Source organism: Oncorhynchus clarkii, chromosome 7 (assembly GCF_045791955.1).
Source record: "Oncorhynchus clarkii lewisi isolate Uvic-CL-2024 chromosome 7, UVic_Ocla_1.0, whole genome shotgun sequence".
NCBI lineage: Eukaryota > Metazoa > Chordata > Actinopteri > Salmoniformes > Salmonidae > Oncorhynchus > Oncorhynchus clarkii.
The window spans coordinates 58,671,146-58,690,650 of record NC_092153.1 but is presented as its reverse complement, the minus strand read 5'-3'; the positions used below and the strand labels follow the sequence as shown (position 1 = coordinate 58,690,650).

Below are 19,505 nucleotides of genomic sequence, written 5' to 3'. Positions count from 1 at the left end.
ATCATCGTCATGACGTTGGCCTGGGGGGTAGGTTTATGACAGTCATAAATACCTCTTCCCCCCTTTTTCCTCTCTCTACCCTACTGGGGGGAAATGAACTATATTCTGGTAATCCAAACAATTGAACATATGCGGTGGTACTTAATGAATATGATGTCAGTTCGGTTGTCATCTGAGACATTCTCATCAATGATAAGATGACATAAACTCTACAGTGGAAAGTCTACACATCAGAGTTATCAGATTCGCATGGAATTGTTGTTCAATTTAAATGTTTGAATATGAAATTATTTGTGATGGGATGAAATGTGATTTTAGCTTCTAAAATGTGAGATGTGGGTTTTCATAAGATAGGGCTGCTCAATCAGTGGCCCGCCCCTGTGAAGGGACATGGGCTAAAAAACTTTTCAAACACGCCCTCCTCTCCCTTCCTATATAAGCCCTTGACGGCAATATAACTTCCTGTTCCGAGGATGTAGGACGACGGTCCTATGTCAGAATGGTTCAGATAATAACTACAGAACGAAGCCAACATCAGCGTGAGCTTTGGTTGCGAATGGTATGAACTTTGAACTCTTATTCACTACAGAAGTTATACCTCCTAGCCGTTGAGTTGGCAACAGCAGATGCAACGAGGGTTAGGAAGGAAGAGACAGAGTATCACGTCTATCACCCAACGACGTTACTACAACGTATCCAATTGAACACCAGAGACATTCTTCAAAGGACTCGGTTTGGCAACACGGCCTTCCATCTACCACCAACCTACCGAAGCGCAGCTCAGAGTAAATATTTATTGCATTTTCCTTTTCCAAATGGGCGGTAATTTAGAATGCAAAAGATACTGTATTTACGATAGCACAGCTTTTTCCCCTTTTTCCTCAGTCTTCCTGCTATTTCACTCAAACCCAGTCCCTTTTCTTTTGTGTAACCAGCTGTCATACAGTGGGGCAAAAAAGTATTTAGTCAGCCACCAATTGTGCAAGTTCTCCCACTTAAAAAGATGAGAGAAGCCTGTAATTGTCATCAGAGGTACACTTCAACTATGACAGAAAAATGAGGGGGAAAAATCCAGAAAATCACATTGTAGGATTTTTTACGAAATTATTTGCAAATTATGGTGGAAAATAAGTATTTGGTCAATAACAAAAGTTTATCTTAATACTTTGTTATATACCCTTTGTTGGCAATGACAGAGGTCAAATGTTTTTCTGTAAGTCTTCACAAGGTTTTCACACACTGTTGCTGGTATTTTGGCCCATTTCTCCATGCAGATCTCCTCTAGAGCAGTGATGTTTTGGAGCTGTTGCTGGGCAACACGGACTTTAAACTCCCTCCAAAAATGTTCTATGGGGTTGAGATCTGGAGACTGGCTAGGCCACTCCAGGACCTTGAAAAGCTTCTTACGAAGCCACTCCTTCGTTGCCCGGGCGGTGTGTTTGGGATCATTGTCATGCTGAAAGACCCAGCACTTTTCATCTTCAATGCCCTTGCTGATGGAAGGAGGTTTTCACTCAAAATCTCACGATACATGGCCCCATTCATTCTTTCCTTTACACGGATCAGTCGTCCTGGTCCCTTTGCAGAAAAACAGCCCCAAAGCATGATGTTTCCACCCCCATGCTTCGCAATAGGTATGGTGTTCTTTGGATGCAACTCAGCATTCTTTGTCCTCCAAACACGACGAGTTGAGTTTTTACCAAAAAGTTATATTTTGGTTTCATCTGACCATATGACATTCTCCCAATCTTCTTCTGGATCATCCAAATGCTCTCTAGCAAACTTCAGATGGGCCTGGACATGTACTGGCTTAAGCAGGGGACACGTCTGGCACTGCAGGATTTGAGTCCCTGGCGGCGTAGTGTGTTACTGATGGTAGGCTTTGTTACTTTGGTCCCAGCTCTCTGCAGGTCATTCACTAGGTCCCCCCGTGTGGTTCTGGGATTTTTGCTCACCGTTCTTTATGATAATTTTGACCCCACGGGGTGAGATCTTGCGTGGAGCCCCAGATCGAGGGAGATTATCAGTGGTCTTGTATGTCTTCCATTTCCTAGTTGATTTCTTCAAACCAAGCTGCTTACCTATTGCAGATTCAGTCTTCCCAGCCTGGTGCAGGTCTACAATTTTGTTTCTGGTGTCCTTTGACAGCTCTTTGGTCTTGGCCATAGTGGAGTTTGGAGTGTGACTGTTTGAGGTTGTGGACAGGTGTCTTTTATACTGATAACAACTTCAAACAGGTGCCATTAATACAGGTAACGAGTGGAGGACAGAGGAGTTACAGGTCTGTGAGAGCCAGAAATCTTGCTTGTTTGTAGGTGACCAAATACTTATTTTCCACCATAATTTGCAAATAAATTCATAAAAAATCCTACAATGTGATTTTCTGGATTTAAAAAAAAATGTCTGTCATAGTTGAAGTGTACCTATGATGAAAATTACAGGCCTCTCATCTTTTTAAGTAGGAGAACTTGCACAATTGGTGGCTGACTAAATATTTTTTTGTCCCACTGTACCACCTCAGTCAGAAGTTGGCACTACGATAGCATTGAATGAGCTGTATTCCGCCATAAGCAAACAAGAAAATGCTCACCCAGAGGTGGCGCTTCTAGTAGGGACTTTAATGCAAGGAAACTTTAATCCGTTTTAACACATTTTCTATCCGCATGTTAAATGTGCAACCACAGGGAAAATAACTCCATGGAGTTACACAGAGATGCGTACAAAGCTCTCCCTCGCCCTCCATTTGGCAAATCTGACCATAATTCCATCCTCCTGATTCCTGCTTACAAACAAAAATTAAAGCAGGAAACACCAGTGACTAGATCAATAAAAAAGACTGAAAAATGTTCCAGGATTCCTCCAATGACATTGAGGAGTACACCACATCTGTCATTGGCTTCATCAATAAGTGCATCGATGATGTCGTCCCCACAGTGACCGTGCATACAGTTGAAGTCGGAAGTTTACATACACTTACGACAAATGTCTTGTAAACAAACTATAGTTTTGGCAAGTCGGTTAGGACATCTACTTTGTGCATAACACAAGTAATTTTTCCAACAATTGATAACAGACAGATTATTTCAATTATAATTCACTTTATCACAATTCCAGTGGGTCAGAAGTTTACATACACTAAGTTGACTGTACCTTTAAACAGCTTGGAAAATTCCAGAAAATAATGTCAAGGCTTTAGAAGCTTCTGACAGGCTAATTGTAATCATATGTGTCAATTGGAGGTGTACCTGTGGATGTATTTCAAGGCCTACCTTCAAACTCAGTGCCTCTTTGATTGACATCATGGGAAAATCAAAAGAAATCAGCCAAGACCTTAGAAAATAATTGTAGACCTCCACAAGTCTGGTTCATCCTTGGGAGCAATTTCCAAATGCCTGAAGGTACCACGTTCATCTGTACAAACAATAGTATGCAAGTATAAACACCATGGGACCACGCAGCCGAGCAAAACAAGTCCTATATCGACATAACCTGAAAGGCTGCTCAGCAAGGAAGAAGCCACTGCTCCAAAACCACCATAAAAAAGCCAGACTACGGTTTGCAACTGTATATGGTTACAAAGATCGTACTTTTTGGAGAAATGTCCTCTGGTCTGATGAAACCAAAATAGAACTGTATGGCCATAATGGCCATCCATTATGTTTGGAGGAAAAAGGGGGAGGCTTGCAAGCCGAAGAACACCTTCCCAACCATGAAGAATGGGGGTGGCAGCATCATGTTGTGTGGTTGCTTTGCTGCATGAGGGACTGGTGCACTTCACAAAATATATGGCATCAAGAGGGAAATTATGTGGATATATTGTAGCAACATCTCGAGACATCAGTTAGGAAGGTAAAGCTTGGTCACAAATGGGTCTTCCCAATAGACAATAACCCCAAGCACACTTGAAAAGTTGTGGCAAAATGGCTTAAGGACAACAAAGTCAAGGTATTGGAGTGGCAATCACAATGCCCTGACCTCAATCCTATACAACATTTGTGGGCAGAATTGAAAAAGCGTGTGCAAGCAAGGTGGCCTACAAACCTGACTCAGTTACACCAGCTCTGTCAGGCGGAATGGGCCAAAATTCACCCAACTTTTTGTGGGAAGCTTGTGGAAGGCTACCTGAAACGTTTGACCCAAGTTAAACAATTTAAAGGCAATGCTACCAAATACTAATTGAGTGTATGTAAACGTCTGACCCACTGGGAATGTGATGAAAGAAATATAGGGTAAAATAAATCATTCTCTCTACTATTATTCTGACATTTCACATTCTTAAAATAAAGTGGTGATCCTAACTGACCTTAGACAGGGAATGTTTACTAGAATTAAATGTCAGGAATTGTGAAAAACTGAGTTGAAATGTATTTGGCTAAGGTGTATGTAAACTTCCGACTTCAACTGTACTTACCCCAACCAGAAGCCATGGATTACAGGAAGGATCCGCACTGAGCTAAAGGCTAGAGCTGCCGCTTTCAAGGAGTGGGACTCTAACCTGGAAACTTATAAGAAATCCCTTCCAACGAACCATCAAACAGGTAAAGCATCAATACAGGACGAAGATCGAGTTGTACTACACTAGTTCAGACGCTCGTCGGATGTGGCAGGGCTTGCAAACAATTACAGACTACAAAGGGAAGCACAGCCGGAAGCTGCCCAGTGACAAGAGCCTACCAGACGAGCTAAACTACTTCTATGCTCGCAAATAACAATGAAACATGCATGAGAGCGCCAGTTACACATGGAAGACTGTGTGATCACGCTCTCCGCAGCCGATGTGATTAAGACCTTTAAACAGGTCAACATTCACAAGGCCGCAGGGCCAGACGGATTACCAGGACGTGTACTGGGAGCATGTTCTGACCAACTAGCAAGTGTCTTCACTGACATTTTCAATCTCTCCCTGTCCGAGTCTGTAATAACATGTTTTAAGCAGACCACCATAGTGCCTGTGCCCAAGAACACTAAGGTAACCTGCCTAAATGATTACCGACCCGTAGCACTCACGTCTGTAGCCATGAAGTGCTTTGAAAGGCTGGTCATGGCTCACATCAACACCATTATCCCAGAAACCCTAGACCCACTCCAATTTGCATACCGCCCCAACAGATTCACAGATGATGCCATCTCTATTCCACTCCACACTGCCCTTTCCCACCTGGACAAAAGGAACACCTATGTGAGAATGCTATTCATTGACTACAGCTCAGCGTTCCACACCATACTGCCCTCGATGCTCATCAATAAGCCGGGACTAAACACCTCTCTGCAACTCGATTCTGGACTGGTAACGGTAGGTAACAACACATCCGCCACGCTAATCCTCAACACGGGGGCCCCTCAGGGGTGCGTGCTCAGTCCCCTCCTGTACTCCCTGTTCACTCATGACTGCACGGCCAGGCACGACTCCAACACCATTATTAAATTTGCCGATGACACAACAGTGGTAGGCCTGATCACCGACAACCGACAGGTTGAGAGCTTCAAGTTCCTTGGTGTCTACCGACAAACTAACATGGTCCAAGCACACCAAGACATTCTTGAAGCGGGCACGACAAAACCATGGGCCCTGAGATCCTTAAAAGGTTCTACAGCTGCACCATCGAGAGCATCCTGACCGGTTGCATCATTGCCTGGTATGGCAACTGCTTGGTCTCGGGACCTCTGTACCAGTTGGTGTCAAAGGAAGGCCCTAAAAATTGTTAAAGACTCCAGCCACCCTAGTCATAGACTGTTCCCTCTGCTACCGCATGGCAAGCTGTACCGGACCACCAAGTATAGGTCCAAGAGGCTTCTAAACAGCTTCTACCCCCAAGCCATAAGAGTCCTAAACATCTAGTCAAATGGATACCCAGACTATTTGCATCGTCCCCCCTCATCTCACCACTGCCACTCTCTGTTGTCATCTATGCATGGTCACTTTGATGATGCTACCAACATATACAATCTACCTCAACTGGCCGTTGACCCCGCACATTGACTCTGTACCCCCCCCCCCCCCCCTTGTATATATTGTTATTTTTTGCTGCTGCACTGGAATTACTTTTCCATATTTTTTTGAAACTGCACTGTTGGTTAGGGGCTCGTAAGTTAGCATTTCACTGTAAGGTCTGTATTGTATTCGGCGCATGTGACTAATACAATTTCATTTAAATTATGCGTTGAATGTTCCATTTACCAAGGCAGAGATGAAAAGGGCAATAGGTAAGGCTGGGTTAACTTCGCTTGGGAAAGATGAGGTGTGCTATGATATGTTGGCCCATCTTAGTGATGAGGCACAGGATAAGGTATTGTACAACAGAGTGTGGGAGAAGGGGAAACTACCAGGCAGCTGGAAAGAGGCAGTAGTGGTACCAATCCGGAAGCCAGGAAGGACCCAATGAGACAAACAAGCTATCTGCCAATAGCTTTAACCTTACATGGATGTAAGGTTATGGAAAGTATGATTACAGAAAGGCTAACTTACTTCCCGGAGAGGTGGGGACTAGTATCGCCACATCAGAGTGGATTCAGGAAGGGGAGGGGAACAATGGACTCAGTGCTCTTATTATAAGCAGAGGTCAGGAAGGCTCAGTGAACAAGGAGACTGTTGTAGCTGTCTTTTTTTATGTGGAGATGTGGAAGGAGGGGTTGTTATTCAAGCTTGATATTATGGCAGTAGCAGGAAGAACGTACAACTGGATTAAGGATTTCCTGTTTGGAAGGTCTGTCCAGGTGAGATTGGAGAAGTCTCTATCAGGCTGGTGGATAAGTCCTGAATAAGTCCTGATAAGTTCTGAATCCACTCTGATGTGGCGATACTAGTCCTTTGTTGTTCTCAATCACGATCAATGATGTTTACTGTCAGGTACGGCCGGATGTTAGGAGGTTGTTATTTTCAGAAGATGGGGCCTTATGAAAGAGGGGAAGAAATGTGCCATATATAGTCAGGAAGCAATTGATGAGGTAGAGCAGTTGGCATTAATGTGGGGATTCAGGTTCTCTGTAGCGAAAACTCAGTGTTCTTTACCAGGAGGAAGAATACCTCAAGGTATGCTTGAGGTTATATGGGAGAAACTTGGAGAGGTTGGGGGCCTTCAAGTTCCTTCGGGTGTACTTTGACACTAGGCTGACCTGGGCAGAACACACATAGTGGTGTGAAAGTGTAAGAAGGTGCTAAATGTGATGCACTGTCTGATGGGTGTTCCTTATTGAGGACCATGTATTTTGTATTCATCCAATCTGTAATAGACTATGGCAGTATAGAGTATGGTTCGGCAGCCCGGACCTCATTGGAAAGGTTAGGTGTCATACAGGGGCAAGGACTCAGAATATGTAGTGCGGTGTTTCGGACGTCCCCAGTGTCTGCACTACAGGTGGAAATTAGGGATATGCCACTGCAGATTAGGAGACAGCAGTTACCAATGAATCGTTTAACTAGGCAAGTCAGTTAAGAACAAATTCTTATTTACAATGACAGCCTACCCCAGACGACGCTGGGCCAATTATCCCGATGGGACTCCCAATCACGGGAAGTTGTGATACAGCCTGGATTCAAACCAGGGACTGTAATGACACCTCTTGCACTGAGATGCAGTGCCCTAGACCGCTGCGCCACTCAGGAGCCCAAGACATGGGGTGTCTCATCATGTGAAAGGGATTTTACAGGCATGCTGGGAACATGAGCGAGGACAGAACACAAGCTTAGGGAGGGTGTGTAATATCCAGGCGAAGGAGATGGGACTGTATGGAAGGGAGTTTAGTAGCTATTCCTGTAGCTATTCCTGTAAACCCACCATGGCTACTCCCGCCTCCAGTATTTGAGCTAGAAGTGTTGGAGAGATTACGGGAAAGATAGGGAGGGAGTTGATCCATCTGATTTGTTTAATAGACGCCTGGATACTGTATCAGGATTTTGTGGCCATTTACAAAGATGTTTCAGAAGATCCAAGAACAGGACATACTGGATCAACATTTGTAATGCAGGATTGTGGGATGGCAGTCAGGAAACGTATTACAGATCATCTGTCTATATATATGGCAGAGCTGATGGCCATACTATTGGCCTTGCAGTGGGTGGAGGAAGTCAAGCCAGACAGAGTAGTTATTTGCTCTGATTCATGTGCATTGTTGATGATTCCGTAGTCCTTTAGCTCAAATAGCAGACAAGACCTGGGGCCTGTTGCACAAAACTAGGATAAGGGATTAAGCCAGGATATCTTGGTGATCCTGGCTCAATTGATCCGTAATCCGGTTGCACTAAAGATGGATAGGGGGCAGGAGGATATGTTATGGTATAAATTACCATGGAGATTTATTCTGTGGAGCTAGCCTGCTCCAGACCAGGCTAAATTCCAGGATCTATTTAATCTCATCCCTAATGTCAGTCAGCAGTCACCACAAATGGAAACCAATAGTTATTTCACTGCTCACTATACATTGTTATCACATATAACTAGACCCACTGTTATTTAAACGTTTGTGATCATTAATTTCAATGATTTTGGATAAAAAATCATTAGATAATTTACAGTTTCCCATAGACTATAAGGCTATATATAAAATGCTAGAATATTAGGGCCACAGAGGGGAAAAAAACACAAGTCATAATATTGTAACCAGTTGTTTTAAAGGAGGACAGTTGTTAAAATGACAGATGTGGGGCATTTCGTGAAATTGTACTTCAGTATGGTTTCATAAACAAAGACATGCTGATGTGCCAGAATATTAAGTATCACATTGTCATAAGTATCAAAACTGTAAAAACAATATGTAGCTTTTCTGCAGAAAGAACCAGCCTCATAAATTTATGACTTTATCCTTTTTCTTCAGTGTGGCCCTAGTACTCTGTCATATAAACAAATACACATTCCATATGAATATAAAAACACAATGTGTAACATTATGTTCCTTTATTGAATAAGGACAAAACAAAGCAGGTAAACCATCAGCTCCTTTCAAAACTGAAGTCACAGTGACTCTACAAGATGGAAAGCACAGAATCTAAGCATATTATACAAAATGATACATATACAGACCTTTGAATGTGTATAACACACCCTGCATGTCTGCACACTAAAATAAATGCAGGACAAATCCATACACATCAACTGAACAGACAAATGAATGGATGCAGTAGCCTCCCTGCAGCCTTGTATTACACACAGTATACCGCACAAACATCATAAGAGGCCAAATTCGTCAAAAAACGAACCCAAAAAAACCCAAATTCCTCTGCCACCGCAGGACATATTTAACCAAAATTGAAAGCACACATACTAACTAAAATAATTCAACACATATTGGTCCCTCAGCAGCCGACCACTGTCGTCATCAGGGAAGATTGCCGGATTGTCCCAGTCCATGGCTGGTGGCACTCTGGGGGCCCTCTCCTTCCTCAGGCAGGCCACATTGTGAAGGACAGCACAAGCCACAGTAATATCACATGCCCTAACAGGGCTGACCCTTAATTTGTGAAGGCAGTGAAAGCGTGCCTTCAGGAGGCCAAAGGTCATTTCAACTCTGGCCCTGGTCCTGGCATGGGCATGGTTGTAGGCCTGCTGTGCTTCCTGGGGGTCTGTGAAAGGTGTCAGGAGAAAAGGCTGGCAGCCATACCCCCTGTCTCCCAGCAACACACCAGATAATTCACCTGTCAACACAAAATCTCATCATTACTACCTCATAAACAGTGATATTCTTGACACAGCCATGATGGTTATAAATAGGGGTTGTGTGGCTTACCTTGTGATAGGCACTGATAGATTTCAGAGGCCCGAAAGATTCTGGAGTCATGGACTGAGCCAGGCCATTTTGCCACAACATTGCTGATCACACAGTCAGCATTGCAGACCATCTGAAATCATAAGATGAGGAATATTACACCAATCAATGCACATCACTGGCAATGCAGAGTGTTCGTCAATGGACAATATCAAAAAGTTATGTTCACCTGAACATTAATGCTGTGAAAGGATTTCCTATTCACAAAATCGGCCTCATGGGCACCTGAGGGGGCTTTTATCCTTATGTGTGTGCAGTCCACTGCACCAATGACATTGGGGAAACCTGTCACACAAAGTAATGAGTATCCTACTATGTGTTAACAGTTGTCCTGTAATTTGTAGATCCTCTTACCTGCAATCCTATAGAACTCCTCTTTGATGTCACAGAGTCTTCTGTGGCCAGGGAAGGAGATGAAGACATCTGCTAATGCTTTGATAGCCAGACACACACTCCTTATTGTGCGGCAAATTGTGGCCTTGTTCAGCTGTTCTGCATCCCCCACTGAGTACAGGAAGGCTCCACTAGCAAAAAAGCGCAAGGCCACACAAACCATTTGCTCCACACTCAGTGCATGGCTCCGTGCAGTGCGGTGCTTAATCCTGGGACCCAGTAGTCTGCATAGATACCTGATGCCATCTGCAGAAAACCTGTATCTTTCATATAGATGGTCATCAGGGAAGGCCAGTGGGTCCAACCGGTCCCTGAAGACCCTTTCTCACCTGAAGGCTCTCCTCAGCACAAGTGCTTCTTCATCCACCACATCTCGCACGAATGGGCATGCCATTGTCAGAGCAGAAAGGAACACACAATTTTGGGCCTTCATATAGGCTAGTGGCCACACCTGGTGCTGGGGGGGGTGGGCAAAAGAGGGCGATGCCTTATAACGATGACTTGGTTGTACTGATTGCTGGGAAAATAAAAAAAACCTTAGAAAGATGCCACCGTCCTGTGTGCTCACAATAAGAGCTCATATGTCATGGCTCACTTGACTTTACGAGAATATACCTAATTTTTATTTTGAGCTGTGTCATCTTCTTGGAGCTGGGGGAGGAAAGAAAAATAATGATTAATACATTTGTGTTACAGTTAGCATACAGTGTACATTGAAGGCATATCTCACCTCCCTCTCAAGTTTTTTTATTTCAAGGTCCAGTTTCCTAATTGTCCTCTTTTTTATTTCGAACTCCAGTGCAAGATTTTCCATCTTTTTCTTCTTGTACTGAATGTCTATGTCTGCCAGTTCTATTTGGCACCGGAGGTGGTTGCCATACAACTTTCTGATAGCTTGTGAGCTCTGTGAACACAATACAATTAGCGCAGCTGGAATTTGGCAGGATGTGGTGTCCTTTTATTAATACGCACTATGTTGCCAGGCTGGTTTTCCCACTGTATAGCATCTGGGTCCTGTAAAAGAAATTAGATTTTTTGATTTTGATGAGGACTCCTCACCATTGTAGAGTAAATAGTACTTTCACAGTCTTAACATGATACCTCATGCCTTCTGGAATCCAGAGAGATGGTCTCCTCCTCATCATCGTCTCCATCATGTGCTGTTGCTGCTGCACTGGGGCCTTCACCCTATCACATTTAATCGGATTCATATTGAAGCTAGTAGACAAGACATGCCAGGCCTACAGTATGCCTTTGATGGAGTACTCACTGGATCAGCATCGTCTGGTGCTTGTGCTGGTGGCTCTAACAGGAACACAGTGCTGCCAGACACTGCAAGGCAATAGGTAAACCAAAGTCAGACAGTCCAAATTGATTCAATATGAATGTGGTTGTATCCCATGTAGAGATGGAAGGACATACCTTGAATGAAGCGGGTGGCATCTTGGGAGGAACCTATGCTCGTCTCTTTCCCCCCAGGGATCCCCTCTAAGACGGGCCTGCCTTTATTTAGCTCCAAGGCCATGTCCTCTGCTGGGGTAAGGTCAGCCTTTGGTGACCCACCACCCGTGCCTTGTCTGTGGGTATTCTTTTTCACTGCTAAAACAGTACAGACAATGTGTGAGCAGGCACCTTCTGGGTACAATATATGCTTGTGCTTTGTTAAATATTAGTCAGGGACCATACCATTCTGCAGAATGTTCTTGTATTTGATTTTGACCTGCTGCCATGTCCGTTTTGGCCCGTTCATGTTTAATCTACACACACACACACACACACACACACTTAATGGAGTCACACTGCAAAAAATTACTTGGTATTTTTGTCTTGTTTTCAGTAAAAATATCAAAAATTTTATCATAGCTTTATACAGTGTGATGGAGTTACTTTACACAATTTCACCCATATCTGCAGTGCATTTCAATAAAAAAAATTAACCGTTTCATAATTACAGTACAACTGCATTTTTGGAGATGTGAATTAAATATTTGAATTGTAATTGTGATGTTTCAGCGGAGCGGTGAGTGTGTAATTGTGCACTACTTACGCATTCAGGCGGTCTGCAATACTTTGCCACGCTTTTTCTCTTTGCTTTATCACTGTGGCGGTGTTGCCTTTCTTCTTAATTATATCTTTTACCTCCTCGTATGCCTCCATGAGGATTTGTGCTTCCGACGGGGAAAAGTACGCGGCTCTAGTTGCCATGGTAAATCAGTTAATCTGTGATCTGTGGCGGGGTCTATTTGAGTGAGCCGTGAGCGCGCACCTATCCAGGATTGGTTTCACCTGGCTTAATGAATCCGTGTCTGCTCATCCTGGCTTGGTCTTTGTGCAACCAATTAAGCCTGGACGCACATGTTTTGGCTTCATTGAGCTCAGCTGAGTCATTTATCCCGGATGTCTTAATTCTACTTTTGTGCAACAGGCCCCTGCTTTATGATGTACTACAAACCCATGGCAGGATTAGACAGATGGGTATACAGATAGGATTTACTTGGGTCCTAGCCCATGTGGGGGTGGAGGGGAATGAGGCAGTTGATGTACTGGCTAAACAAGCACTTAGTAGTGGGGATGTTGATGTTGTTGCTTCAATTAGCAAGGCAGAGGCAAACAGTCTGATATGGACAGTCATGGCGCAGAGATGGCAGGAGCAGCAGAAGAGAGATACTAAGGGCAGGCATTTATTTCAAGTACTGGGGAAAGACAGGAAAGATTGCAGGAAGGGACAGAAGAGAGGAGGCTATTTTTTACAAGATTAAGGGTGGGACACAAACGGTTAAATAATACTTGAAATGTGATAAGAAAGCATCCAATAGGAAAGTGTAATTATTGCCAGGAAACAGACAGTGGAGCATGTATTGATAGTGTGGGCAGTATGCATAGATCTAATATGAAGGGGATACATTACATTCGTTTAAAGGGTATATTGAGTTGAACGTCATTAGATACAGTCTCAAATAGTTTGTTATATTCTAAGAGAAACGGGGCAGGCAGGTAGGATTTAGTTTCTCCCCGTCTCTGGCCCAACCTCCAATACAGTAGGCAGCGGTAATGCACCATAAAGTTGGATGTCGATAAATCCCACCAAAGAAGTAGTTCACTTTTCAGGCAACTGTCGCTCCCTGCTGGTAGCTAGCGCTAACACAGCTTCCTCAAAACAGAGAAAATGGCCGGTCAAGAAGATCCTGTGCAGAGGGAGATTCACCAAGACTGGGCAAATCGAGAATACATTGAGGTTATCACGAGCAGTATCAAGAAAATAGCAGATTTTCTAAATTCCTTCGGTAAGTACTCAGTAGCTAGATTACTTGGCAACAGCAACAAAAAGGCTGTCAATGTGAAGGCCTAACCTACTTCCAGCCCTGCTGGTCTTCTTGGCTAACGTAGTACGTTAGTTGGTTTCCATCCAAGACAGCAATAATATAATATACCTGCAGTACAACTCTCTTACTAATATGTATAACACGGGTTAAGAATTATACTTGCAATGTTATGGCTACGTTTACTTTATCGCGCAATCGATGAAACAGGTTCACTGCGCTTGCTATCTAATTGCGATGAGATTGGACTGAACTCGATACATTTATGTTTATTTTGTAAATACATGTTGTAGTAAACTTAACATAAGATGAAGTGAGCCAACACTGATTTTGTATCTGTGTGTTCTAAAATGGATAGCTAGCACCAGTTTGCAACGAGTGTGAACTTGCATTATTAAGGAGGGGTGTATCTGTGCGATGCGGACGATGAGTATATGACGTGTCTCGTCTACGCCCAGGAAGCAAGCGTTGAAGTCAAAATACTTTCCTTACTCACCAAATGAGTATCACTTAGCTACTATCTCCATTTACTCCCGTTAAGGCCGGTATGTACTTTCAAACTTAAATGTACATGCATCCGTGCAGGTCGGAAGACTACAACAGCTCTTGACATTGGCGGTGCATAATAGTTTGTACCGACAGATGTAATGTATTGAGTAAACCTATCATTATAGAACAGGGCTCTTCAACCCTGTTCCTGGAGATCTACCCTCCAGTAGGTTTTTACTCCATCCCCAGTTGTAACTAACCTGATGCATTTTATAAACCAGCTAATTATTAGAATCATGTGAACTAGATTAGGGTTGGAATGAAAACCTGCAGGATGGTAGCCCTCCAGGAACAGATTGGGGAGCCCTGTTATAGAATATGCATACGATTGCAACATCTGCCTATGCCCACACAGTTTAAACATTTTAAAATTTTGAATACCCTCAAACACCAAGTTAATTTCAAAATAGGCCATTGCTGTCAATTGTGAATGATAATTCTTTCAATTTTACCAGTGGCATGCAGATGCACTTTCAATCATTTGATTGATCTCAATTATTTTAATGGGAATAGCCTACGCATTTCGATCTTCTTGAATTACTGTTTTGTGAGCAAATTAGCACAGTTGGTGTTAACTATTAGCTTTTCTTGTATTTTGTTTCAATCAAATCATATATCCTGCTTAGTGGCGCCCTCTGTTGTGTTTTGGCGCATGAGAAAATGTGACTATTCAGCTTCATCTAACCATTAGGGCTCCTGAGTGCATCTCAGTGCAATTGAAGTCACTACAGTCCCTGGTTCAAATCCAGGCACAACCGCCCGTGATTGGGCGCACAATTGGCCCAGCGTCGTCCGGGGTAGTCCGTCAATTGTAAATAAGAATTTGTTCTTAATGGACTTGCCCAGTTAAATAAAAATCATAAAATCTCACTAAAAATGTTTTTTTGAGTAACTATGCTGTTATATTCGGTAATGTTAAATATGAAATAATCGTTATGTGATCTTGCGAGACACTGCTTCAGCTTTGATCTAACACAATCGTGAGAAGTAACAATATTTTATTTGTAATAATAAGTGATGAGTAGGACTATTAGGCATAGGCAACATATCTTGAGTGTTATTTTAAACTATCGGAGCGCCCTTCGTGGTTCTGAAAGGACAGCACTATGATCGAGCAATGATGTTAGAGAAGTTGAACCAACTTGTGGTGCTGAAGCATAGCTGAATCATAGCTCTGCCATTCGGCCATTCGGCATGATTATTTTGTTGTTGTTGTTGCAGTATAGCCTAATAGGCTTACGACTTCTTTATGGAAGTTGGAGCCGGAGGGGTTGGCTGCCGCCTTATCGGCTCAGACTGGAATATGTTCCGGGATTCTTCCGATGGCATTGAGGAGTACACCACATCAGTCACTGGCTTTATCAATAAGTGCATCGAGAACGTCGTCCCCACAGTGACTGTATGTACATACCCCAACCAGAAGTCATGGATTACAGGCAACATTCGCACTGAGCTAAAGGGTAGTGCTGCCGCTTTCAAGGAGCGGGAAGCTTATACGAAATCCCGCTATGCCCTCCAACGAACCATCAAACAAGCAAAGCGTCAATACATGACTAAGATCGAATCGTACTACACCTGATGCTCGTCAGATGTGGCAGGGCTTGCAAACTATTACAGACTACAAAGGAAAGCACAGCCGATAGCTTCCCAGTGACATGAGCCTACCAGACGAGCTAAACTACTTCTATGCTCGCTTCGAGGCAAGTAACATTGAAACATGCTTGAGAGCATCAACTGTTCTGGACGACTGTGTGATCACGCTCTCTGCATCCGATGTAAGGCAATTTAAACAGTTCAACATTCACAAGGCCGCAGGGCGGACGGATTACGGATTACCAGGATGTGTACTGCGAGCATGTGCTGACCAACTGGCAAGTGTCTTCACCTAACATTTTCAATCTCTCCCTGTCCGAGTCTGTAATATCAACATGTTCCAAGCAGACCACCATAGTCCCTCTGCCCATGAACACTAAGGTAACCTACCTAAATGACTACTGACCCGTAGCACTCACGTCTGTAGCCATGAAGTGCTTTGAAATGCTGGTCATGGCTCACATCAACAACATTATCCCAGAAACCCTAGACCCACTCCAATTTGCATACCGCCCCAACAGATCCACAGATGATGCAATCTCTATTGCACTCCACACTGCCCTTTCCCACCTGGACAAAAGGAACACCTATGTGAGAGTGCTATTAATTTACTACAACTCAGCGTTCAACACCATAGTGCCCTAAAAGCTCATCACTAAGCTAAGGACCCTGGGACTAAACACCTCCCTCTGCAACTGGATCCTGGACTTCCTGATGGGTTGCCCCCAGGTGGTAATGTTAGGTAGAAACACATCCGCCACGCTGATCCTCAACACGGGGGCCTCTCAGGGGTGCGTGCTCAGCCTCTGTACTCCCTGTTCACTCTTGACTGCACTGCCAGGCACTACTCCAGCACCACCATTACATTGGCTGATGACCCAACAATGGTAGGCCTGATCACAGACAACGATGAGACCGCCTATAGGGAGGAGGTCAGAGACCTGACCATGTGGTGTAAGGACAACAACCTCTCCTTCAACGGGATCAAGTGGGTAGTATACGGGGCTTTGGTGACAAAACGGATGGCACTGTGATCGACTACATCCAATTTGCTGAGTAGTGTTGGAGGCTATTTTGTGAATGACATCGCCAAAGTCAATGATCGATAGGATAGTCAGTTTTACGGGGGTATGTTTGGCAGCATGAGTGAAGGATGCTTTGTTGCGAAATAGGAAGCCGATTCTAGATTTAATTTTGGATTGGAGATGCTTAATGTGAGTCTGGAAGGAGAGTTTACATTCTAACCAGACACCTAGGTATTTGTAGTTGTCCACATGTTCTAAGTCAGAACCGTCCAGAGTAGTGATGCTGGACGGGCGGGCAGGTGTGGGCAGCGATCGATTGAAGAGCATGCATTTAGTTTTACTTGCATTTATACCAGGCGGTGTCAGAGGAAGGCCCTAAAAATTGTCAAAGTCTCCAGCCACCCTAGTCATAGACTGTTCTCTCTGCTACCACATGGCAAGCGGTACCAGAGTGCCAAGTCTAAGTCCAAGAGGCTTCTAAACAGCTTCTACCCCCAAGCCATAAGACTCCTGAACAGCTAATCAATTGGCTACCCAGACTATTTGCATTGCCCCCCCCTCCCCTCTTCTACAATGCTGCTACTCTCTGTTATTATCTATGCATAGTCACTTTAATAACTCTACCTTCATGTACAAATTACCTAAATTACCTCGACACCGGTGCCCCTGCACATTGACGCTGTACCGGTACCCCCTGTTTATAGGTCCGCTATTGTTATTTACTGCTGCTCTTTAATTGTGTTATTCTTCTCTTACTTTTTGCTTTTTATTAGGGATTTTCTTAACGGAATTGTTGGTTACAGGCTTTGACTACGTGGTATAGGCTGTAGCCTAATGTAAATACAAGTAGAATTGCACTGTTTGAGGAGAGCGCTTTAATTGCGAGTAGGCATTTCATTGTATTGTGCAGTTTACACTTCTGTATCATAAATAAACTTTGATTTGATTAGCTTGAACACGTTTACAATAGCCTCTATGTACTTTTTTTTTAGCCTCTAGCTAGCCTCTATGTACTTTGGTACCTACCTGTCCCATGCATACTGTCAATTGAGACAAATTGATTGCAATAGTTAGCCTACAGTTGGGAGATTATGAACATGTGCATTGTCTTTTGGGAGATTATGAACATGTGCATTATCTTCATAACCTATGATATTGATGCAATTTTATTCAAAGTCAATTAAACATATTTTCTTATGAGTAACATTGATGTGATCAGAAATGAAAATATGTGGAACATATATTTCCTTTGCTTTAGATATGTCCTGCCGGTCTCGTTTGGCCACCCTGAACGAAAAGCTGACAGCGTTAGAGCGGAGAATTGAGTACATTGAAGCAAGGGTAAGTGTCAGAATTGCCACTCAAATTCTACGTTGTAAATACATTAAATGTTTCCAGTTTGTTTTGCCTGTACAGTACTGGATGTCATCATAATGTGTTCTCTAACCCTCTTTTTCTGTTTAGGTCACAAAAGGGGAGACATTGACCTAAACCAAGATGGTATGCTGGACTGGGTGTTGCAGTTTGGCTAAGGGTTGAAAACTTCATTTGTGACCATTTCCATGTTTGTCCTTTTTTTTTTTAACTAGCTATGTATTTTTACAATTTTGTATTTGGTCTTTGGGACCACAAGACACGTCACACTGTGTGTATTTGGCTGCTGGAGGGTGACTATAATACCACAGCATCTCCCACAATGTTACAATGGATTGACTCTTTAATGCTATCTTAAACTTTGCACACTAGCTCTGCATCGCATTTATTTGATCACGGACTAACATAATGTATTTGTGCAAATCAAAACTAGTTAAGGACATCCTAATAGGGGAACGTTTATTTTATAAGGTCAATTCAAAAGTGATTATGTGAAGGAGTGTACCCACCCCTATGGAGATTTTAAAGAATATGCATTGCAGAAATATCCTTCCACTTTGGCTGAGCCAGGATAATTTGAGCCACATGAAGAGGGAGTGCCAAAATGAGTCGTCAGCTCTTTAACTGTGGCCATTCTACTTATGTCTTTCACTTGTTGTTATTGTGTTTTCCCTCATTGTTCAAACGAATTGTAATAAACTGTTTAAAAGTAAGTTGTCCATGTTTTTGACATAGTGGCTTGAGAGTGTTTGGCTCAAGGGTAGCATTCATAGATGCCTGGTTGAAGGTGTTACCGGAATATAGTATAGGCTGTGTAGGATCAAGACTTGTATTTTCTCATAGTTAGTCCGTACACATAACATCTGCCAATATAGCCTCTGGTTGCTGCCCTCAGCCATACATTTGTGTTCTGCTCTCCTTGCTACAGGGACTGATTTAACATCTATTTTGATCAAAATGATTTTGAGGGTCAGAAAGTGTCCCAGTCAATTCACCAAACATCATTGGACCACAGAAGGATAGCAATATTTGACACAACATTAGGTGCATGTTGCACTCTAAGATGCACATTTTGTGTTGATTGTCTCAAAAACATCAGGAAAATGTCAATACTGGCTAGTGATTTCTGGAGCTAGGTTTCCATCCAATTGGTGACAGTTTCATGTGAATATATATTCTAGAATCCACATAAAGAAAACATTTCTTGGGAATCACAACCTGGCTAACGACTTTAGCTGTATGCCGGTCCAAAACTAAAGAAGGAAGCAGAGGGAAATATTCTAAGCTATTTTAATTGTTAGTGTTATAAAGCAGGCTACGGAGGCCAGGCCGTTAGCAATACTTTTTAACTGGTAAGTCAGGGGTTCCCAAACTTTATTGGCCTGCGACCCCACTACGATTAAAAAAAAGTTGTGACCCCACCATGTAAAAATGTTCATGTAATCAAAGGCCAATGTTTACTTTTTTAATTGGGACTATGACAGTCTTACAA

The 19,505-nt window shown here is 43.1% G+C and overlaps 1 protein-coding gene across 1 annotated transcript; it reads left to right on the top strand.

The window, feature by feature from the left end:
* The first annotated feature begins 13,275 nt into the window (after window positions 1-13,275).
* LOC139414355 (probable protein BRICK1) lies at window positions 13,276-18,726 on the top strand. The gene is made up of 3 exons (XM_071162272.1): window positions 13,276-13,436; window positions 17,898-17,980; window positions 18,104-18,726. The coding sequence occupies exons 1-3, from the start codon at window positions 13,319-13,321 to the stop codon at window positions 18,128-18,130; spliced, it is 228 nt and encodes a 75-aa protein (XP_071018373.1). The 5' UTR covers window positions 13,276-13,318; the 3' UTR covers window positions 18,131-18,726.
* Window positions 18,727-19,505: the final 779 nt, after the last annotated feature.